At 29.4% G+C, this 25,000-nt stretch overlaps 1 protein-coding gene across 2 annotated transcripts in view; it reads right to left on the reverse strand.

Moving 5' to 3' along the window:
• Positions 1–25,000, reverse strand: part of LOC100197980 (protein argonaute-2) — a 97,811-nt gene that overhangs the window by 15,812 nt on the left and 56,999 nt on the right. For both annotated transcript variants that reach the window (XM_065788372.1, XM_065788371.1), the window contains exons 12-15: positions 24,954–24,978; positions 21,893–22,028; positions 20,857–21,008; positions 14,562–14,781 (exon numbers count right to left, since the gene is read on the reverse strand). In XM_065788372.1, coding sequence (XP_065644444.1) covers positions 14,562–14,781; positions 20,857–21,008; positions 21,893–22,028; positions 24,954–24,978 — 533 coding nt within the window. The remainder of the gene's footprint in view (positions 1–14,561; positions 14,782–20,856; positions 21,009–21,892; positions 22,029–24,953; positions 24,979–25,000) is intronic.

Here is a 25,000-nt window from a genome sequence, read left to right on the forward strand (position 1 = left end):
TCATTACTTAGATCTCAAGAATATAAAGCATATCATAAAAAGAAAACATAAAAAGCGATCCATTGATCGAGAAATTAAAGCAATTCACTGTTCAAAAAAGTTGTATAAACTTTTAAACTGAGAAAACTTGTTCATAATTGAAGGCGATGAAACCTATTGCAAAAAGGACTTTTCACAATTGCCAGGGCAGCAATATTTTTATCAGTCAAAAGGTAGTAATGTTGCCAAAAAATTCAAGTATATTCAAACTGAAAAACTTGCTCCTAAGTTCCTTATATGGCAAGGAATCTGTGTCTGTGATTTAAAAAGTACACCATACATTACTCGTAAAACTTCGAACCCAGATTTAAATATAAAAGAATGCTTAAAGAAATTATTTTTGCCATTTATTAAAAAGCATAAAACACCCACAATATTTTGGCTTGATTTGGCTACAATTCACTACACCAAGAAGTCTCTAGACTTCTTGAAGTAGTGAATTGTAGAATTCTAGAAGTCTGGTCACTCTGTTTTTTGTAAAAAAATGTAAAAAAAAACAAGTTAACTACTTACAATTAATCAAATATCATTACAAATAATTACAAACTAATCAACGTGTTGAAACCTATCATAAAAATAAACAAGTTTTTGCAAACATGAACAAAAATTTATATATTTTTTTCATCAAAAAATCCACCCTTTGCTTTCCTTACTGCACAAACAAGTTTTGGCATACATTTGATTAAATTATCCAAATAAATTGGAGACGAGTGTGGAAATATTTTTCCACACTCGTTGCAAAATTGACTACAAATGAGTTGTTGATGTAGGACACTCTTTTCTTACCTCACGATCCAGTTGTTCCCATAGTAACTCCATTGGGTTGAGATCAGGGGATTGTGGGGGCCATGTCATAATTTTGAGTTCTCCGTGAGCTTCTTTTTTTTGCAAATAGTTTGTACAGTATTTAGCTGTGTGTTTTGGGTCTTTATCCTGTTACATGGTGAACCCGTAGCCAATTAGACACTTTTAAAATTTAATATCAATAATTATAGGTAAAAAACTATTTAAAACTTTAAGTGACCGGAAACTTTTGCCGGGCAGTGTACATTAGGGGGTTGATTTTTAAACTTTTTTTTTTAAAAATCAATGGGTATATTTTTAAAAGCTGACATTTTTATATTTATTTATAAAAATGTATACCTTAAGACATTTGATTGCAAAAATGTCACCCGTAAATATGAAATTGTAATATAAAAATAAAAAATTGTAAATGTTTTTTAACAATTTTTAATGTGTAGCACAAAGATATTGTAATTATAATAATTACAATATCATTGGTGTAGCGTGATACAAATAAACAAACATATAAGTATATAAGTTTCAGTATACATTGTTTGAATGCATCCGATGTTATCAATTATTGCAAGCACAAGATTGAATTATTGTCATTAGCAGTCAAGATAAATGTGTTCCAATCAAGGTGATTTTTTGTGTTTACTAGATTTCATTTTAATTTTGCATGTAACTTAAAATTATTTCAATTTACTTTATATTTCAGAATGTCCAGAATAAGCTCCGAGATAGCTGAAAAACCTGAAAATATCAAAGCCTGGACAAAAAATCTAGTCCACTTTGAGAAATTAAAATCAACAAGATCTCACATACACAAAGTTTTGCAGCCACTTGGCATTATGAATAAAATGCCAAAAGCTTATTCTGTTATTGGTCGGTATAATTACTTATCAAATTTAGAGAATTCAGTGTATTCCAGATGTAAAATGGTTGGCGCAGAATTATCTGATTTATGGCTTAAGCTGAGTTTACCAAAAATTAATGAAAGGTCTATAACAAAAAAAGTAGAAATTCTTATTAAGAAATATCATTCTGTTCAAAAATCCAAACAATGTTTTGAAGAAAAGTGGAATTATTTATTTGATATAACCAAAGTGAATGGTAACTGGCTTAGCAATGAAGATAAAGAATTTTATATATTACAGGTGAAAACTGATGGTCAAGCTGGTTATTGCACATCAAAAATTGTTAAAGTACATCCATCTAAAGCTGGCAAGAAGAGAACTATCATAGCTGAAACAGGTACAGTAGAGGTCAGTGATGACAATAAAGGAGACAATGAACAAGATGATGAGCAAGATTCTGATTATAATCCGCCAGGCCAAAAAACAAAGAGAAAATATGAGAACACCACTGTTGCTGTTAACTTAGTTAAGAAGTCAAAACTAAGTATTAAGAGATCAGCAGAAGTTTGCAAAAAATTTATCTGAATGTGGTGTTAATGTGCAAGCACCATCCAAATCTGGGGTTTATAGAGCTACAATGTCAGAAGCTCAAAAAATGGAAAAGCATATGATTAATCATTTAAAAAATGATGATTGGGTGTTGCATTTTGATGGTAAAAGAATTTCCGGGATTGAGTATCAAGTCTTGATTTTAAAAAATGCAGAAAAGGAGGTCAAGTTAGCCATTTTGAAACTGGGTGATGGTAAAGCTAATAGTATTTACAGTGGAATAGCTGAAGTGCTAGATAAATTTCAACTATGGAGTAGTATTAAAGTTATAATATCTGATACCACAAGTGTTAATACTGGAAGTAAAAATGGAGTTGTAAGCCAACTTCAAAGAGAATTTGAAAGAAAAAATCTTGAACCAGTTCAATTTATTGGTTGTCAGCATCATGTGTTAGACACAATTTTGAAGCATTCCATGAATGAAATTTTAGATAAAGGAAAAAGCTCATCACCAGAAATACATTACAAATTTATTGTAAACCTGCAAAAAAACTATGAAAATTTAAAATCAAACTTTAAGCAGGGTGAAAAAATTTGTAAAGTAAAGACTAATAAATGGAGAGATGATATGGACTTTTTGTTTGAGTTGGTACAAAGTTACCAATACATGAAGGTGAATGGTAGCTATCCGGCTATAAAATTTAAAAGTCTGCCATCATTGAACAATGCCAGATGGAATTCAAAAGCAATCTATGCTCTTCTGGCATATATTTTAAATGAGTCGAATAATAATCAACTTCGCATGGTTTGTGACTTCATTACATCAGCCTGGTCTGATATATGGTTTTCTGACATGCAATACTTAGAACATAATTTTAACAATTTAGAGCAAGCAATAACTTCAACTACAGCCATGAAAACCTTGAAAACATTTTGGTCCCAGGAGCCCAGTCGCATAGGAATTCAGCGATCTAATATCTGTGCGGAAAGAGCCATAAAAATTATGCAAGAAATTTATGCAAAAGATATTGACAAGATTAACTTCAGATTTATTCTGCACAACAACTTTTAAATTGCACAAACAATTGATCTTTGTATATTAATGAACAGAAATTTTTGTAAAAATAAATTGCTACTTTTCTGTTAATTTGTCGATTTTTACGTTATATTTTTTTACTTACGGGGGACATTTTTGAAACTTTAGTCAGTAAAACTTTTGCAAATGGTAATCTCATGTAGAATGTCAGATTTTAGCACTATACCCATGTATAGTTGTAAAAAAATCAACCCCCTAGTGTACATATATAATATGTATATATACAGTACTGTGAATAAGTTTGAGACCACTTGTATAATTAGACATATTTACAATTTTTTTCCTATGTAATTTTTTTAAAGCGTACTTAAGTTTAATAATATATACGAAAAGTTGAAAGAGTATATGATTTTGAACAAATTTACAAAATTGATGAGGAAACATGAGGGATTTGTTTGTTTATTTATTAAAACAATGTGCCATAACAACTAAAGAAATCAGAGAAACTGGCTCCCTTGAAGATAGAAAGAAAAGTGGTAGACCTCCGAAGCTAACAAAAGATGACAATAAATATTTAAAAACCCTGTTTTTAAGAAATACAAAAAAAGCATCAACTGAGCTGGCAAAAGACATTAACACAGCAACTGGGAAAAACGTCAGCTCTTCTTTTATTCGATGGCACCTACTTAAGTTGGGATTAAGAGGGTGTGTTGCAATTCGAAAATCATTATTACGGTGTGGCAATAAAGAAAAACGACTAAAATATGCAAAACAACACAAAAATTGGGCCCAGGAAATGTTTAATCGGGTTCTGTACACCGATGAGTCCAAATTCAAAATTTTTGGAACGAAAGGACGTCAAATATGTTTAAAGAAGAATTGAAGAAGCCTATCAGCCCGAGTGTTTAAACCTTACTATTAAACACAGAGGAGGGCTCTTTACAAGTTTGGGGCTGTTTATCTTCATCTGGAGTAGGTGATTTGATCAATTTAGGGTAGTGACTCACCGGGGAATGTTATGTGGATATCCTAAGGCACCGAGCTAAATCATCCGAAATGAGACTAATAGGTCATAATTTTATTCTGCAGCAGGACAATGACCCAAAACATTGTTCACGAGTGACAAAAAATTATTTATCTGAAATGGCAGAGGAAGGAGTACTGGAATTCATAACCTGGCCTCTCCAGAGTCCAGTTTTGTATATAATTGGCATATTTGGGATAATATTAAGATAATTGATGGATAATTGGCATATTTGGGGAGATATTTGATGAAGTTTGACATTAAAAAGTTTGTAATTGTTCCATATTTTGTGTGAAATACATGTATTTTAATAAGTTTATAATTTAGAACTAAAAACTTAAATATTAGAGAGGAATTCTCAGGGATTTTTTGAAAAAATGTAAGTGGTCTGAAACTTATTCACAGTACTGTATATACATATATATGTATATATATATATATATATATATATATATATATATATATATATATATATATATATATATAGTAGTTAATCACTATGGAATGTTAGTATGAAATATAGTAAACAAAATATTATCGTAAGGAATATTATTTATATTACATATTATTAAATATACTTATTATTATATTTGTTAAATTTACATGTGCACAAATCAAAACATGAGAGTCATAAAACTTTCAAAAGAGGAAAAGTCTCCTCATGAAATTACTTCACTATTATCAACTGGTAAATGAACCATGAATATAATAATATAACTTGCTGTAGATATGTCCACATAGTGGAAGACCAAGAAAAACATCTAAAAGTTAGATTGCATCATTAAATACAAATCAACAGTAGATATTAAGAAAACTGCTGCTTACAGGTGATCTAAAGAATAAAAACCTAGATAAGGTTAGTCATAGTACTGTCACATGAAGACTACATTATGTGGAACTTTTTGAATATTTTGGTATTAAAAACCACTTACCACTAAGTAGAATAAGAAGACCCAATTACAATTTTCCAATCATAACCTAAATTGGACAATCAAAGACTGGAAAAAAGTATTTTTTTTAGATGAATGTAATTAAATCTTTTTGGAAGCAATGGTGTACAACATGCACAATGTCTTATTGACAGAAGAAATGAGTTTTGTTACCAAATTCTAACTGTAAAACATTGTAGAGGAGGTGTGATGGTTTGGGGAATTTTGTCTGCGCAAAGAGTTGGTCCATTAGTGGAGATCAAAGGATCAACATGCAACATCTATTTATTTTAAAAAACAATTTTGTTATGAATGAAAAAACAATACAGCAGAATTTGAAATTCAGGAAGATAATGACCCCAAACACAATCCAAGTTAATAAAACAGTTTTTCAGCTATATATGTAAGAGTTTTAAGATGGTCATCTCAATCATCGACTTAAACCCATTGGAACACTTATGGGAAACACTAGATCATCAAGTTTAAATACATTTGTATTTAAATAAAGCCGCATTATACAAATCATTAATGGATGAATGGGATAAAATTCCATCTGCTTGTGCTAATTTATTTATTGACTCAATGCCATCTCACTGTGCGGGTGTTATGGCTGGAAAGGATATGGCTTGTTGTTTTTATTCTCCTTGAGCTCTTTTTTAACGGTGTAACATCTTAAAGATTATTGGTGACTATAGGTAACATCTTAAAGATTATTGAATCCTTCCTTACCAATCGTAGTATAAAAATCATTCTTGATGGACAGCACTCTTTTTCATTTCCTGCAACTTTAAGGATTTCTCAAGAGGCTATCCTTGGCCCTATACTTTTTTAAATTTATATTAATGATCTCCCAGAAATTCTAACATCTAATGTGACATTGTTTGCTGATAATACTACCATTTATTTTTGCCTTGATAAGAAGCCAACACTCTCTGATTGCTTGGAAGGGACATCTGAGCTTACAGAAGTTCTCACTTCTGCTAAGCATGGGGCTCTCGGTGGCTGGTGACTATAACAACTGATTGTTATTGTAATAATCTAGATCAGTGTTTTAGATCTGTTCCTAAGGGCTCCAACAATTCTTTTTTGTCTAGTTTTTTTCCTCAAACATCAGTTTTTTTGGATTTTCTCCCTTCATCTTGTTTTCCTGATTCATATAATTTGCAATCTTTCAAGTTGTCTGTTAATCTTTATCTTGCTTTACAAACTTTTTCATTTTTATATCTTCTCATATATACTTATATTTCTGAAAGTAGAGGTTAGTATGGATTTTAAAAAGTATGACATGACCCTGGGACATTTTATTTGGTTTGAACTTTATTCCACTGGGATGTGATGCGCTGAGGGTTTGTTTGGGCAGGCAGTCTATCAAATTATTAAAAAAAAAGTTTTTAAATTTTTTCTGTTTTTTAAAACAATTTAAAAAAAAACAACAACATAAAACTGACTTGACAATGGAAAAGTTAAAAACGACCAAGCAAGAGTATATATTTATATATATATATATATATATATATATATATATATATATATATATATATATATATATATATATATATATATACATATATATATATTTGATTATAAATTATTTAACACCTTTATAATCTTTTGTAAACTTATGATAATTACTTATTTCCATAATAAAATAGCTACAGTATCTATTGCAAAAACTATTATAATTTCAATGCAGCCATATAAAATATTATGGCATATTGTATTAAATGTACACATTTTAACAAATCAAATGATGTTTGTTCCAGGGTCCAGTGTATGGGAAAGACTTTTCAATGTTTCAAATAGGACACTTACAGGCATGGCGCAAAACTCTAAACTTTTACTTATGTAAAATGAGAATCTTTTACAAAATATTTTAGTAATTAAAGTCTGAGAAAAAATATTTGCGCCCCCTAGCCTGAATATGAGGGCAATGAGTTAATAAACTACGCATTTTAGCATAATATACCATAGTCATAGTATTTAAATACCATAGTCATAGTATTTAACTAGTCTGGAAACGCAGGACATTTTCTTATAACACTTAAGATCTTCTCTATACTAGTGCTCAGCCTACTTTAGAGTGCACCAAATTGCAAACATTATATTTCCCTATAGTTAATTTGCATATATTCTGGAATAAATATTGGAATGGCAGGAGCGAATTGTGCTTGTTTTGGTTATTCAGTTTTAAGAAATTATTTTTTGAAATTATTGAAATTATTGGATTGCATATATATTTTGTATTCCCAATAAAATTGATAAATGTATCATGAAATAAAGACAACAACAGTTAATAAATGTAGTTACGTTTGTAATAGTTTGAATATGCTATATGAAAATATGTTATAGATACCAACGTTTCAAAAACTATATAACTAGATGGATGTCTATAGATATGAATGCTTATCATTATAAATTCAGAGAATATTTTTTTGAAATATTAGCCAATAGAGCTTAATAAACTCTATATTTTATATAAAGTTTACTTAGCTGGATTAGTTAATAATTTATATATCACTCTTTACATTATGCTGGTAACTTTACTGGAAAAAAGAAAACTCAGGTACATTTTAATAACTTAAAATAGTTTAAAAGCACTAATTCCTGGATCACAATTTATATATAAAAGTTAGGAAATTCTACCTTAGGGTAGGACATGTGATATATCCTTAGTAAGGTATAAGGTTCTACTTTCTAAGGTAGAAGATTACACCGTAATTATGACCTAAATTATATTGAAAGTAATGATGTGTCATACAATTGTCTACCTTAAAGGTATAATTTTCTATTTTAGAAGGTAGAAAATTATACCTTACTAAGGGAACTCACATATCCTCTCCTACAATAAAAACTTTTTTTTAAGAGTGCAATACCAACAATAAAATGTTGTGGAAAAATGTTTTTCTATTTTAACTATGAAGTAAAAAACTTATTATTAGTACTAAAAACTTTATTAAGTACTAAAAAATTATTTTGAAAAAAAATATGAATACTATAAATTTGTATATACAAACTTATATTTTATTTTTACAGGTACTTTAAAAATAGCTAGTATATCAAAGCTTCTAAAACTAAAATTCAAAAGGTTATTATTTTTTGTTTTTATTATGCTGTATTGGAATGTATATAATAGCAAATAAAATAATTGTGTTTAATGGAAAAAAGATGATGCAAAAAAGTCGACTAACAAAATTTGTTTATAAAAAATATAGTTACAGAACTCTATTCCAAAATCTATCTTGACTATAAGTTTTAGCAATGATTTAGTATTTATTATGTTAAATCCTAAAAAATATCATGCCTTTTAGAAAGTTATTTTTAGAGAAACAACAAAAAAATTAGTTTGTTTCTTTTACTTTAGAAAGCAACCAATCAAAATTTATAAACTAAACTCCTTATAAGATAATGCTCGTAACTTGCGATGGAGTTTCTGCAAATCGCAAGTTGCTCAAAGAGCATTTTAAATGATTCATTTATACCTGATATACTGTGGAACCATATTAGTTGTATATTCTATGAAGACACAGAATGTGGGTTTTGTATTTTACCTAAAATTACATTTGAGTATATAAAGTTGACACAGCATTTATTAAGAAGTGTTAAACTTGCTGCCTAAGTAATAAGTGTTTGCTGAATTAAACTGCATTTTGGACTACAATACTTTTGCTGTATATTATGGAATAACTTATTTATTATGGAATAGCTTATTTGAGATTTACCATGGACACCAAAAATTATTTGGATTGCAAAGTTAACCGATCTTTTAATTACCTTGGCTTCAATAGCAACATAATAGAAACAAAAACTAAAAATATTTGTAGTAGCTGGAATGTAATGTATATAGATACTAAAATGAAGTATTGTATTTTAGTAATACAGTATTGAGTCATGCCAAAAAATAAAAAAGAAGCAAGTAAAAACTATTTTCATTATTTAAAAAATGTTATTAGATTTCTACAAATCCAAAGTTTTTAATGTTTACAAATCACAATCTTTTAATGTTTAGAAGTTATGATCATGTAAAATTTTCACCCTCTTCAAAATAAGGGTGTTGCAAATTTCATATGGCCATAACTTTATTAAATGTTATGGCCATAACTTTATCAAATAAAATTTGATGATCTTTTAGTGTTTAAAAACCTGTAGATGAATTTAAGTTTAGTATAAAATAAGTAAAAAAAAAATAATAAAAAAAAAAATATTATTAACTCATTGCCAATACATTCTGGTCAGAGAGTGCAAACTTTTTCAAGTATTTATGTTCCAAAATTAAGTTTACAAAATATTTTTATTTTACATAAGTATGAACATACTTAAGTATGTTCATGCTTATGTGAAATAAAATGCTTAAAAATGTCATATCTAAGAAACAGAGGCAGATATAGGCAAAGACTAACATAGGCTGCAACCTATAGGTAACACAAAGCCATTGGGTACCACAAGAAAAAAGAAGTAAAAAGAAAAAGAAAAAAAAAAGAAATAAAAGAAAAAAGTAAATTTATATAATTTAGATGATCCATAGTTTAAGTTTTTATGACTTTACAGTTTAACACACAAAATTTATGCGTAAAAATAACTATATAAGAACATTAAATCTTTATTTATGTGTGTATTTTATTGAAACTATATTGATTAATACTTTCAAATAAATATATTTATAAAAATAAATATTTAACAAACATAAAGCTTCTTTTTTTTCGTTCATATATTTTAACATATTGATGAGTTAATCGAACAATTTTGAATTATATATTCAAATAATATTTCATTAACATTATTTTTGCTTAAACTATGACGAAGAACTTTGTTGTCAAGTTGAACCTGATACTAGTGCTGCATCAAACTTTTTTAAGTTAAACCTGGTACTAGTGCTGCATCAAACTTTTTTAGAGATTTGGATGTAGCTAATTCAAATCGTCAACAACCAGAGCATATTAGCCCAGATGAAGTCATCAAAATGAATGAAACAGAGACTGAAACCCCGAGTACGTTACTGAATATTAAAAATGTAGTTCAAAATGTTGGCAATGACCCATCAGAATGGCTACACTGTTCTAAAAACAGGCTTCCCACCCAAACCTTCTGACCCAAAGAAACCCTCTTGAGGGATGATAGTATGTACCTAGAGGATCAAAAAAATATTTAACTTAAAATCACTGATTGGCGTCCGAAAGAGAAAATTGCATTTAAAGTTTATGCTATAAATGAAAAGGTTCAAAGAAAATAAAATCAGTTGTATTAAAAAAAATTTCTGTATAAAGTCAAAGTAACTCTACATACATAAAAAACAATGCAATTAAATTTACTGTCAATAAAAAAAAAACGAAAATTTTTTTTTTCTGGAGTTAAGCGAACAAAGGCTTCGGAGTTTTGTAGCGCAACACAAACCTAAAAGTCGCGTAAAATTCTGGGAAAAGACATGTATATGTTTGTTTACATTTATGTTTTTTAGATTTGTGTTTATTTAAAACAAAAAACATAGTTTTTCATGACAAAATGCCCAATAGGGCAAAGACTCATGAAGAAAACCGAAAATGTATCTGCTTTCTTTGTTTCAAAAAGGCTTCTAGAGCACTGACTGATGATATAAAACACAGATCACAGGTTATTTTACAGAAACAGATTGATTTTCAAGACCCAAGAGTCCCCTTGGTGTATGTGAGGCCTGTAGATTATCACTTAGAAGATGTGATGAAGGTCAGAAGGTCACTTTGCCAGAACTTCACAACTTAAATTCAATCAGTCTAAAAACACTGACCAGAACTTCAACCTGTGATTGCAAGGTTTGCTCAACTGCAAGACTATCTGGAAAAACTAAACCTACTTTTCTTGAAAACTCATCCAACCCAGGACCAGCCAAGGTTACAAAAGCTCAAAATACTGTAGTGTAAAATGCTTTTCAGTCATTGGCCGTGGTTTGCTCATGTATGTACAAAGAGTACCCTACACAAGAACTTGGTTGAAGTCACATCAAAGGACAGACTTGCTGCTGAAACAGTTGCAGCATTTCTTCATCTGAAGCTCATTTCAGTCATTTCTTCGTCTCCACATGAAACAATTCATCTCAAACAAGCACAAGGAGGCAGTCCATTTTCAGTCATTCAAAATAATGTCTATAATGTGATTAAGAAATATAATTGGTTTGTATAATAGTTGAGAATCTTGACAACATTTTGTAATATATTTGCAGGTTCATCACGATCCAAATGTCTCTTTCCAGAAAAAGAAGTCCTTGGTGCTGAAGACTTAGCAAAAGTACAAATGAACACTGGTCTTTCTAACTCTGGAGTGCACAAACTGGTTTCAACCTTGAACAATGTGTCACAGATCCGCATTGTAGAAAAAAATTTTGCAACTATCTTTCAGTCTTTGGGGCGACAACTTGCATCTGAATTTACTCACACTGAGGTTCTGTTTTCATCAGAAAGCAAATCAGCAGAACTAAAAGTAGTTGCACATTGCATTAGTGCAAAGTCTCTTCTAGAAAAAACTCTACTCAAAAGAAACATTTCTCAAAACCACCTTGTGAAAGTGGGTATAGATGGGGGAGGAGGTTTTCTTAAAGTCAGTTTGGGTGCTATTGATTTGCAACAAACCCCACAACATGTCACTAGAAGACTTCTGACTCATCAAACTGCAAAAGATCCCAGTGTCAAAAGGCAGCTTTTACTTGCTGTTTGTGAGGAACTTCCAGAAACCTATGAGAATGTGAAAACGATCTCAGAACTCATCCAAGTGCACCAAATAAGCTTCTTCTTGTCTTGTGACATGAAACTTGCAAACATTATTTGTGGAATTCAGTCACATGCTATTTCACACCCTTGTACATGGTGTGACATTGATGCAAAGAATCTTGCAAGCTGTGGAACTCCTCGAACCTTTGGTTCTGTCAAGAAAAACTTCGAAGCTTTCATTGCCTCTGGGGGTGATAGCAAAAAAGCAAAAAGGTTTAACAACACTATTCATCCACTAATTATCAGTCTTCCTGATGATTCTCTCCTTATTGACCTTATCCCTCCAATGGAGCTCCATCTGCTATTAGGAGTTGTGAACCATCTGCTTAAGTCACTCAAAGACTCTTGGACTAATGTTGACAATTGGCTTTCTGCACTACACATTCAAATTAAGCCATACCATGGTAGTCAGTTGGCTGGACCAGAATGCAGAAAGATCCTGAAAAATATTGACTTACTTCAACAGCTAGCTGAAAGAGAGTCTGCATTTCAAGTTTTTGGCTACGTTGACACAATGCGAAAATTCAATGCTGTTGTAGAGTCATGCTTTGACAATGAACTTGACAAAGACTATTCTGAAAAAATCCAAACTTTCAAGGAATCCTACATTGCTCTCAATGGGCCATCTGTAACACCGAAAGTTCACACAGTCTTTCACCATATTCAACATTTCATCAATAGAAGGAAATGCTCTCTAGGCATCTTCAATGAACAAGGGGCAGAGGCACTACATCATGAGTTTAAGCTCCATTGGCAAAGATTCAAATATTTTCCTGGTCATTCTCAATATGCAGAGCACTTAACCAACTGTCTGGTTGATCTTAACAGCAAGCACATGTGAAGATTTTATCATCTTTTCAATCTTTTGTGATTGTTTGATGAGTTTATGTTAGAAAATATATTTTTAAATAATAAAAATTAATAAATTCCTATATATATATATATTTTTGATCCTCTAGGTATAAACTATCATTCCTCAAGAGGTTTACTCTGGGTCAGATGGTTTGGGTGGGAAGCCTTTTTTTGGAACAGTGGATAATTGACAATGACATGTGTGAATGTGTTTCCAAACACAGATTTAGTCAAAATATTGATGGAAACTTTATTAATTCAAAGCGCCATTATTCAAATCAAGCTCATTACTATTCAAAATCAGTGTTGGAGCAAAACCTTAAGAATGGTGAAAGAAAACATCAATCTTGGTTGAGTTATTCAGTAAGTATATTCAGTTTTCTATAGTTTGTACAAATTGCATAGTCTAGGAATAACAGCATTTTTAACAGAAGGATATAATGACACTAAAATTCATTTGATCATAATTTGTGCATTATATCTATGGTAACAAGAGAAAATAACAGTATCAGAATGGATGGCCAGTTAAAAGAAGAAATTAACTATTGGCATAAAGTTCTGAAATGGGTGGTAACTGCTGTGAAATCTTTAGTAACACAAGGTCTACCTCTTCAAGTTTAACACCAGTGCATCGACTATTGCATAAAGAGAACTTTTTAATGGATATAAAGCTAATAGTGGAATTTGATCTACTCCTTATGATATCTATGGTATATCATCCATTATAGAATATCCTCCATATATGGCATATCATCCATTATATTAACACTGGTAGTGGAATAACTTTTTATCTTTCATCTACAACCTATCAAAAGTTAATATTATGAAAAAAAAAGTTTTCAAGGAACGCAAGTCTGAGATTCAAGTAGCATAATATTTTTCTACCAGTGTACACTCTACACTTGATTTAAGTCATAATGATCAGTTAACATTTATTATAAGATATGTAAAACCAGACAGTTTTCCAATAGAAAAATTTTTATGTTTCATTCCTAATGCAGTACACTAATCTTAAAGAACTTGCCAATATAGTGTTATCTATCTAACTCTTTCAAAGTACAGATTAATATTGAAGACTGTCCTGGATAGTCATAGAATAATGCTTCTAACATACAGGGGCTTATTCTGGCCTTCAAGCCAGGCTAAAACAAGTTAGCCCACTTGTATGTTATGTTTCTTGCGCAGCTCATTTATTGAATGCTGCTACTAAAACAAGGAAGAAGAACTTATGATTTTTTTATGACTAAATGCTGCAGTTTTTGATACAAATTCTTATAGACCTGAAACTAAACATGTTTATATGTTTAGTTAATAATAATTATGTTTGTAATTACTTTACGAGAAGTGGAATTATTGTTAATGAAAAATCATGGAAGACTTGAACAGAACTCTTAAGTATTAATAATTATAGATATATAGGCTATTTAACTATAAGTGGTGAAATAAATTTTTGTATCATTTTTACCCGCCTACACAGTATCGGGTTCTGAGGAAACTTTCATACACTAAGAACCTGGAAAGGGGCGTTGGAGGCACCATCGAAACTTTAGCCTATGGGATCTAAATTCTTGAATTGGCCTCTGCTGAAACATCAAAAAAACCTGCACCCTTTACACCACTACTTAGGTCAAATCAAAGAACTGACTAGATGAAATTGTTAAAAAAATATATAGTTTAAGTCAATTAAAAGCAAGAAAAAAAGTTAAATTTATTTTGTTAAATTGATCCAAAATTAACAGATCTAATTTTAAAGTTAACCTGGTAACTTTATTGTTATTATCAATAACATTATTTGTGCCACCCATTTTAGAATTGATTTTCAAACATAATTGTGCCAAAGTCATTGGGTTGCATTTTAAAACGTTCTTTGATTGGATGCACTGGGTACACACACCCTTATTTTTGATCAAGTTTCGTACATCTGGATCACTAAAACCTGTAAAACCATTCTCTGTCTCACACAGTCTTTTTATATCCCCTGAAAAAAAAAATTCAAAAAATTATTATCACAGATAGAAATTACCTCATTTTTGATCATAAATATTTATACACTTCAGAGCCATAACCACAATTTTGATATTTGGGGGGAAGGGGGTGGGGTGGGGCCCTGGGGTTTCTTTAATTTAAAAAAAAAAAAAAAAAAAAAAAAAAAAAAAAAAAAAAAACTTCAAATCAAATATTCTGAATAAAGTTGTTATATCAAGAATATTTACAAATAGTAATTATTACTAATGTAAGCACCTGTAAAGAATTCAAGGTAAAATGCTTCAGTACATACATCGACTATCAAATAGCCTTACCCACAACTGCTACATTGACCGAGGGTTTGGCATGGGGCAGCAATCTTTTCTTTCATTATTCTTCGTTTTTTTCTTCTTTTTCTGAAAAATTCAGACCCAATTTTTTACCTTAAGAGCACAAAAATGATATTAGGAAATTGTGACTTATGGATTGAGTGTATATATATATATATATATATATATATATATATATATATATATATATATATATATATCAACCCTCGGAAACAGGGTCAGCATTCGACAATGTTGACCTAACTGCTGATCTAAAAGTGTTTGATGTCAGCAAAAAAATGCCGAACTCATTTCTATGTTTTATGGTAAGACCTTTGTAATTTTATATATATATATATATATATATATATATATATATATATATATATATATATATATATATATATATATATATATATACATATATATACTGTTAATTCCCAGTGTAAGTCAAACACTGTTTAACTCGAACTTTTATAATCTCAAACCATTTCATTTGGTCCCTTGAAATTATTTATCTTTCGACTTTAATTAACAAACTTTTAATATCTCATCTTGATCCAACAACTTACTCTCTGTAACAAATGCAGGTTTTGATTCTCCAATACTTTGCAGACTTTTTTACTATTCTAAATTAAATGGAAGGTGAGGTAAGGCTATGCTCTTGACTGCTCTTGACATATTAAAACTTTCAAAAAGGTCTGGCATGCTAATCTTCTTTATAAGCTTTTTTTATATATCTATGGTAAATTTTTAATTTTGAATCATTCAAAATGGTTACAATTAGTAATAACAGCTGCATAAGTAGGAGAAAATAAGATAGTGTGAGACTCGACTTCAAAACAATAAGAATGAATGTCTCCATGCCAGTCTAAATCCAAGAGGTTATGTAGGAAACAAATTTTTCATTAGAGACAAAAAAAAAAAAAAAAAGAAAGACCAAGGACCAACACATAAAAAAAAACCACAAAAGAAATCTCAGTCAGCCTTCAATAAGTAGTGCAATGAAAGGGTAAATCTGCTGCAAAAGAAATACAAAATAATAATTTGAGTGAAATCATAACACAGACAAAATCACCTAAAGGAGAACTAGGAAAAACTGAGTACAAGCTAGGGTCACTGAAAAGATACAAATCATTGAACGAAAGTAAGTAACTAAGGCTATCTGGAAAACAAGTCACAAAGTTTACTGAGTAAGAGATTGAGAAAGCTGTACCCTCATTAGGAGATAACAGAAAGAACTAAGGCACAAACATGAGTAGAGTTAAGAAGATTCAGTGTTCATCATCCTAGGCAGGAAAAATGTAACATAGGTTTAGATCTATGACAGCTTATTAGATAAAAAAGAATTCAAAACTGGTCAGCATGAGTTTTCTTCTTACTTCTAAAGTCTTTCATGTAGAGGTTTTCTACAACACCATCTGCCTAAGAAGAGTTTTGTTTTATCAAGCCAACAAAGCAGGCATTTTAAGTCATATTAAACTTCTTCCAGCCTTAACCTAGAAAAAAAAGTTCTACAAAACAAGAGATGTGTCAGGATGTACTGTATACATGTTAAGACAATCATGCTGATCCTTGAATTGATATGTAACATTTACATTATATGCAAAATTTATGAGTTAGCTGAAAAATGCATAATTTTAAAAATATTTTAAATCCTTAAAAGTTCTTTCTTACTAAAACATTTCCAGGAAACAGCTGATATCAAAATAAAATTTTAATAAAAATATTATTGCTTTTCCAACACAATGATCACATGCAGATGACCAATGAAGTCATATGGTCAGGTAGATATGGAAGGGGTGATTCTAGAAACAGATTGAAAAAAAAAGGATAGATATCCAGAGGAGTAGTAAGACTCATTTTAAGTGAAAAAATTATGAACAAAAAAAGGGGAGGATGGGAGGATAATTGAGTGCTGTGAGCATCTTATGGTAGTAACTATAATATGTGTGGCAATGGGTTTATAAGCTAACTGGTATGATGATCGCTAGCCTAACCAAAAGAAAAAAGAGATGCTTATATAAAAATAGAACTTTGCTCTTATGAGAACCTTGAATCTCTGACATGCTAGGCTGTGCACTTAACTGCTGCACTATTGTGACAGTGAGAGTTCTGAGAAAAAAATGTAATCAAATACTACTGTGATCAAAAAGTAAGGTGAATTTTTTTATAAAATGAAAAATCTTTATTTATTCTTCCAAATCTGTATCGCCCCCCTCAAAATAATCCCCCCCGGCCCCAATGCATTTTTGCCAACGTTTTTTCCAGTCTTCGAAGCATGCCGAAAAGTCCTTGGTAGAGATAGCCTTTAATGCGCGTGCCGATTTACGTTGGATCTCTTCAATGGACTCAAAACGATTTCCCCGGAGTGGTCTCTTGAGCTTTGGGAACAGCCAGAAGTCACACAGTGCTAAGTCAGGCGAAAACAGATTGTGTAAAGTAATAATATCAAATACCACTTGTATGATAAATAATCAGACAGAATCTATAACATAAGACTTATAACAATATAATAAAGCGCTGAAAATCAGAGGAAAAGGAGGTGAATAAATGGTGATTCTCTATCCTCAGGAATGCGCTGCGATGATTAATGATGCTTAAGGGAGCCGGAAACCACTTTAAAATTTTAAACCGCGTAAAACTTGCTGCAAACAGCTGATTCCAAAACAAAATTTTAATAAAATTGGAATTATTCATTTTCATCTAATAGTGGGCCAAATAAATAGAAAGTTCCTAGGCCAATTCTTTTTCCAGTTTAAATTTGGTTCAGTAAGTCCATTTAAAAACTGGTTTGCGCATTAGTGACAAAGATTGTGTATGTTGGTCAAAACTCTTCTATCATATTAAATTACAAATCATTCATTTTTAGAAAAAGTTAAACCATATAAAAAAACTTCAGATACTGCAGCAAAAATCTTCTATAAACCACAACAAACTTTAAAAATTTCATTCTGTAAACTTAAATGTGATTTTTTAGCACCTAAACTTTAATAAATTAATAAAAAAAAAAGAAAGAATAAATTTGAGTAATCTACAAGTAAAAAGCTGATATCAAAATATCATAAGTACTCAAAATGTAATGTATACTGGGTAAAACATCTTTTAAAAGTAAAGCTAGCTCTTAATCACAAAATATGTTTGAAATAGTAAATTAATTTTCTAGTTTTGTGGAGCTTTTAACTTGACTCTTACATTGCAAATAAATGTTAAACATAAAAAACTTTTTAACCAATATAAAAATAACAAAACATTTCTGCGCTAACAAAATTATTTGTTTTGGATGTCAGAATACTTAAATTTTATAAGTTTAAAATCAAATAAATATATAAACAATTTAAGAGGTTTTTAATTTAAGGAAATCTTATCACATTTAATAAACTGGTTCATTTAATTCTGTTAAAAAGGTTTGGACATTAGCCTATGAAACCTAAACTTTGATTTTGAACTTTAAAGGTATACAGAAAATAATAATTGGCTAATTAATAACAGTGTTAAGTAATTACTAGTTAATAATTAAATAACTGCATGGATTATGGAGCTTGCTTCACTTCATCACATCACCTTAATCAAGCCTAATAAACTACAAAATCAAAACATAAACTATTAATTTAAACTTATATATAGCAATAAGTTAAAATAAAATTAATAATTCAGTTCATAGCAATTTTCATATCTATTTTCCCTGAGTTTTTCCTAATTTTATAATCTACTGCATCGTGCAGTGCTGATGCCTCCTGGATCAATACTGCCAACTCTTTTTGGTTGTTGAAATGAGATTCTAAATGAAAGTAGTAGTATATTTGATAGAGGATTTACTTGAAAATTTTATGATTTGTTTTGTAAATTTTTATTTAAAACATGAATGATTCATCATTGCAACTTTTAGATATTATCCTTATATTATTTAAATAATTTCCTTGTAGTTTTGAAAATGGCTGTTAAAGTTCATCAACAAGATTTTTGATTCACAGCATTTGATGAGTGTTAAAAATGTCCATTCAATGCTCCAAAAATAGCAATTGTATAAATTGTAGTTCCCTGACCTTTTTCAAAATACAAAGTTCTAAAATATGTATGGTGAATGTTTATCCATGGCAGACATAACAATGTAAATAGTAATTACATTCAGTTAGAGTTATCTCAGTAATCTGTCTAATGTTCTTTAATTAGAGCAATGAAGTTAAAAAACACTTGTGAAGATAAGTTTCTTCTTTGGCTCTTTGCTGCTAGTTTACACTGATTTTTCAAGAGTGCTTTTCATTTCTTGAGCATCTATTGAGAAGTGCAAAATTGTTATACAGACTTTGGACTTGGATCTGGTGTAACTTCATGGTTAACACCAATTAGTCTTAGTTAAACCAATTATCATTTTATGTATATTGTAATACCCTTTTTTAAAATGATTTGGTAAGTTTGTTGCCAATATTTTGTATGCATCTTTACTGCCTCTAGACAAATAAGCTCTTCATCTAAATACTCACTTTGAAGCAATCCCAAAAAGCGATTTTTACTTTGAAATTACATAGCCATTAGGTACTAATGGCTATGTAATTGCAAAGTTACTAATTAGGTACTAATGGCTATGTAATTGTAAAAATTATTGGTTTCCTTTAATTTGCTACCAATTTAGAAAATCTGAGAATTAAAATACAAAGTTTATTTTAAAATAAAGTTAAAACTAGTATCTTGCTTTTAATAATATTTATTAATAAAAAAAAGTATTTATATTTAAATTTAAAACTATTATAATAAAATAAAGTAGTAAATGCTAAATTATTCTATATATACATAGGTATATTTACTATTTAAAATAATTCAGCTACCAAATTGAATTTTGTAAATCAAAAAATTTTTGATTTACAAACTGAACTTTGTAAATCAAAAAGTATTTTTTCAACTCCATGCACAAAGTTATTTCAAATCTAATTTTATTAGATTAAAAGCTAAGTTTTGAGTAACATCAATAAGAAAGCAATAAGTAAGTAACATTAAGTAATTTTCAATGTTCCATAGTTTTCTAAGTTTAATTTTATTCTAAGTTAACTTGCTAAGATGTTCTAAATTTAAAATTTAAAAATATAGAACTTAAAATTATTTGCTTTTCATAACTTTTCGTTATTTTTAACTGGCTAACCTGGACAGACAAGAAACCATTCTGAGATGTCAAATTGGCAACTTTGTTCATTGCAAATAGTTATTGACAATTCATCCCAATTATTTTCTACACTGAATAATAATATTGCAATTAACCTCTTAAAGCTATCAAGATTAAAGCATTATTTAAATTTATATATGTTATATAGCCAGTTGCTTAGTAACTACAAACAATACCCCAGGCTTTGGCCAAAACCGAAGCTTCAGCAAATGTTCTGCAATTTATCTGTAATTTTTTATTGGTTGATTTTAGAGTCATATAGTAATTTTTGCCTATCATTACTAATAATTAATAATACTGTCATTTATTATTTTTTAGTGTTGTTGTATTATTATTATTATTATTATTATTATTATTATTATTATTATAATAATTATTATTATTGCTATACATTTTAGTTTTATTCATTGTAAACATTTGTATTAACATTATCCTTGTTATTATATCTTACTAACATTAGTTGGTGTTTCCTTTAATACTCTTAATACATCAATACTTTATAAATTAGTTATTTATAAATATTCTTAAATATAAAAACTTTATTCCAAAATATATCATTGATTTATTAAACATTTATTTTAAAAAAGATATTAAAACATACCATAAAATGGTGTCTTTCCTGGCAAAATGAATACCAGCAACTCAATATCTCTATCTTTCTTAAATGCCTTACTAATAACAAATTCTGGAATTTCATTTGCTGGGGCACGAGCCTGGTAAACTGGATTATCAATTTGAATTCCAATCTCTTTTCTAAAGTTAAAAACTCAAAACTAACATTGTTTTTAATTCAACTTTTTAACTTAATAAAATTTGTATTTTTGAATAAATTTACATTAATAATCTGATTATTGATTTAATTTATTATATTTTTTCACTATAAAATTATTTGATTATTTTAAATACTAAAATAAAGTATTTCATATTGCCATTTTACAAATAATTTTCTAAAGTTTCAATTTGCTTTAACACTAAATGACATAAAAAGTTTAGAATTTTTTGATGTTTAAATGATAGTAAAAGGTAAAAAAAACTAAGAATAAAAAAAATAGGATAAAAAAAACTAAGAATGAAAAAAAATAGGATAAAAAAAAACTAAGAATAAAAAAAAAAAATAGGAAAGAAATATAAAAAAAGTTTACTATAAAAGCATTCATAGAAAATATCTAACTTTTAAAATTTATAGATAATTGTCAAACTATTTTACTTTTTTTCTACCTCATTTTCATAAAATGACCATGCGTGTGAAGAGCTAGAGAGAGAACAACTTTCCATGTAGAGATATCCTAGGTAGCTGGCTCAGTCCTCGTTTTCTGGTAGTTTTTTCTGGCCCAAGCAGGGCACCTGGCACATCTATATATGCCAAGTATCTGGTGAAAATGCCAGAATTATGAAATTATGTTGTAATTTTTTAAATCATGTTGTAACTTTTTATATCATATTGTAATTAGTTTTAATTAAATTTAATAAAGAAAAAAAATTGAAGAAAAAAAATAAAAAATCAATCTTAAAAAAAAATATCACTTAATGAAAAACATACTATAAAATTAAACTAATATTTTAGTATATTGCCAGGTAAAATTTAGTACCAAAAACTAACTAGACTAGTAGTTAAAACATATTTAAAATTAAATTACGCTGATTTGATAAGTTCTGCCTGGAATTTCATTAGTATATCATTCTGCAAAGGTCTTCCGATGTCATAAACAATAAGACCCCACTTTTTTATTATAGCACCTTTATAAAGGCGACGTCCTTTCATATTCCATGCACCTAAAAAGATAAAAAATATACCTATATAAAAAACTTTTATTGCGTGTTTAGATGAGCAGTCTGATGTCATACTGAAATAACCAGCTGCCGGAGGCAGTACATACATCGTACATACATAAGTACATACATCGATTGACTAAGTAGGTAGAATATGCAAGGATAGCTCTTTTTAATTTTCATTATTTTGAAAAAGCATTATGGAACAAAGCAAGGAAAAAAAGTCATCAAATGCTAACCTAAATCTAAATTTATACATACATAAATACATACAAAAGAATTCCATGACTTTTCCCTAATTTTGGAGATTTTCAGAAAAACCTTTTATTTTAATTTTTCCAGGTTTTCACTAATTTTCAATACATTATCCTGGTTTTTCAAATTTTTCCTGAGTTCTATAAACCCTGTAATTAGTGACCACTTTAGTGAAGTTAATAATTTAATTAAATTATAATATTAATAATATTAATTGACAGGTTACTAGTTTTGTTCCCCACCACATGTAGAAAAATTTATTATTTTGCAGCGTTGGAAAGTAGAACTTTGAAGTTGAAAAGCTGGAAATGAGCTACATGAACTTTCTGAATCTGATCTACTGCACCTTGCTGTGGTGATGCCTCCTGCATCAACACTGTCAACTTCGTTTGGTTGTTGAAATGAGATTCTAAATAAAGAGTGGTAGTAATTTTGATAAACTAAAGTACTAAGTACTTTCTGTGCTTTGAGTCAAGTTCTTTAACACATTTAAAAAATGATTGAAGTTCCAAAAACTGTAAAACACAAAAAATCATAGCCGTCACCAAGTTCTCTAAATCTATCGTTCACTAATATTCATTGTCATTTAAAAGTTTATCTTTTTCATGATATAAAAAAACAGGATTTAAAAACATAATTAAATTTAAAAAAAATTAAAATATAAAAGAAGTAAATGGATCGCAAGGAAATAGAGAAACACCAACGGTTAAGTTAAAATCTTTTCATATCAGAATCTTCTTAACTATAGAATGAATTTAAGATGCAAACATTTGAGCAGAGGGGCAAGCTTTTTAAATACTTTTGTTCTTAGGTTTCAATCTACGCGAAATTTTTAAGGAAAAAATTCATGAAATCTCTAAATCAGTTTTTCCACATTTATCCTTAGGTGCTTCTGATCACAGTTCGATCTCTCTAAAACTATTATCTCATTCTTCTTCGTCATCAGAACCCCCTTATCATTGTAGTTCTTACAATAACATAAAAGCTGACTAGGACTCTTTCTATGATTTTCTTTGTGATGGCCCTTGGGTAGAAATCTTTTGTCTTCCTGCTGACAAATGTGCTTCTTATATAACTTCTTAGATTCAGGTTGGCATGGAATTTTCATTCCCTCTCAACCATTTCAAGTCAAGTCTCACTCTTCTCCATAGTTCACAATGTGCTCCTGCAATTTCCAATCAAAACCATTACTTCTATATCTACCAACAAAACAATTCTCCAGAAAAAAGATGTCTGTTTAGTATTGCTAAAAACCATTGTAAAAAGGTTTTGTCTAACGCTACTCTCAGGTCACAAAATCTTGTAATTTATCTCAAAAATTAGGCTCTCATGACTTCTGGAGAATCTTTAACAGTATCTATAATAAGGGCAAATCTATTATTTCACCGTGTCTGAAAAACATACCTGTTATAGTCTTGCAGAAGTATTCTCTGAAGCTGTCATCTATACTTTTAAAACTATTTAACAAGTGCTTATCAGAGTATTGTTTTCCAGCATGCTGGAAAGTGACATCTGTTATTTCTTTTTTCAAAAACTCTGGAGAGCAATCTGAGTCATCTAACTACCTTCCCATTAGTCTTCTTCCTATCATAAGCAAGGTTTTTGAGTCTTTAATTAATAAATACTTAATGTCTCATCTTGAATCTAATAACGTACTTTCTGATCATCAATATGGATTTTGATCTTCTCATTCTACAGCTGATTTGCTAAGAGTAATAAACAATAGGTTTCATTGTGAATTAGATAGACGTGGAGAGGTTAAATCTATCACTCTTGACATTTCTAAAGCTTTTGATAAAAATTGGCATGCTGGTCTTCTCTGTAAGCTTTCTTCTTATGATTTAACAGGTAACATCTTTAAGATCATTGAATCCTACCTTACCGATCGTAGTACAAAAGTTGTCCTCAATGGACATCACTTTTTTTTATATCCTGTAACTTTAGGGGGTTCCTCAAGGTTCTGTCATTGGCTATATATTCTTTTTTTAAATTTACATTGCATTGTTCGCTGATGATTTTTGCCAAAATTTTACCTTATGTATTTTTAGATTTGTGTGTCAAAGAAATCCAGGATGAAACCATTTGAATAGACTCAAGACTGCTTGTTAAAATTCAACATAAATAAGTGCATTGTGATGCATTATGGCTCAACCAATAAGAAATATCCACTTTTTACAAATAGTATACAAATTCATGATTCTAAGTCTCAATAAGATCTTGAAATTATAATTTCTACAAACCTTAAATGGAAAAATCAAGTATATTGATGAAGCAAAGCAAATGCTAGAACAGATTCATCAGACAACTTAATTAAACCTTTTTTATTTAACATTCATTCCCCATTTCTTAAGTTTGCAGTTCTGGTTTGGTCTCCTTATACAAAAGTACAACATTATACAAAAATACAGCACAGAGCAACTTCACTCATTTTATCAAATACCAGCCTCAAATATGAATGCCTTAGGCTTGACATCTGAGAGGAGAAAAAAAAAAATTTGATCAAATTATACAAACTTATGCATTGTATTGACAAGTTAAACAGTTGAAAATGTTTACCACTTGTTAAAAAATGTTTAAAAACTGTTTAAGAGTTATTTAATATATAATTGTCTATTTTATTAAGATAAAAGCAGTGCTTTCATTATTTCAACTTTTTATTGTAAAAATGCTTACCATTAGAAGGTAACAAAGGCTGATCCTAAAAATAAAGACATAAAAAT

Source organism: Hydra vulgaris, chromosome 01 (assembly GCF_038396675.1).
Source record: "Hydra vulgaris chromosome 01, alternate assembly HydraT2T_AEP".
NCBI lineage: Eukaryota > Metazoa > Cnidaria > Hydrozoa > Anthoathecata > Hydridae > Hydra > Hydra vulgaris.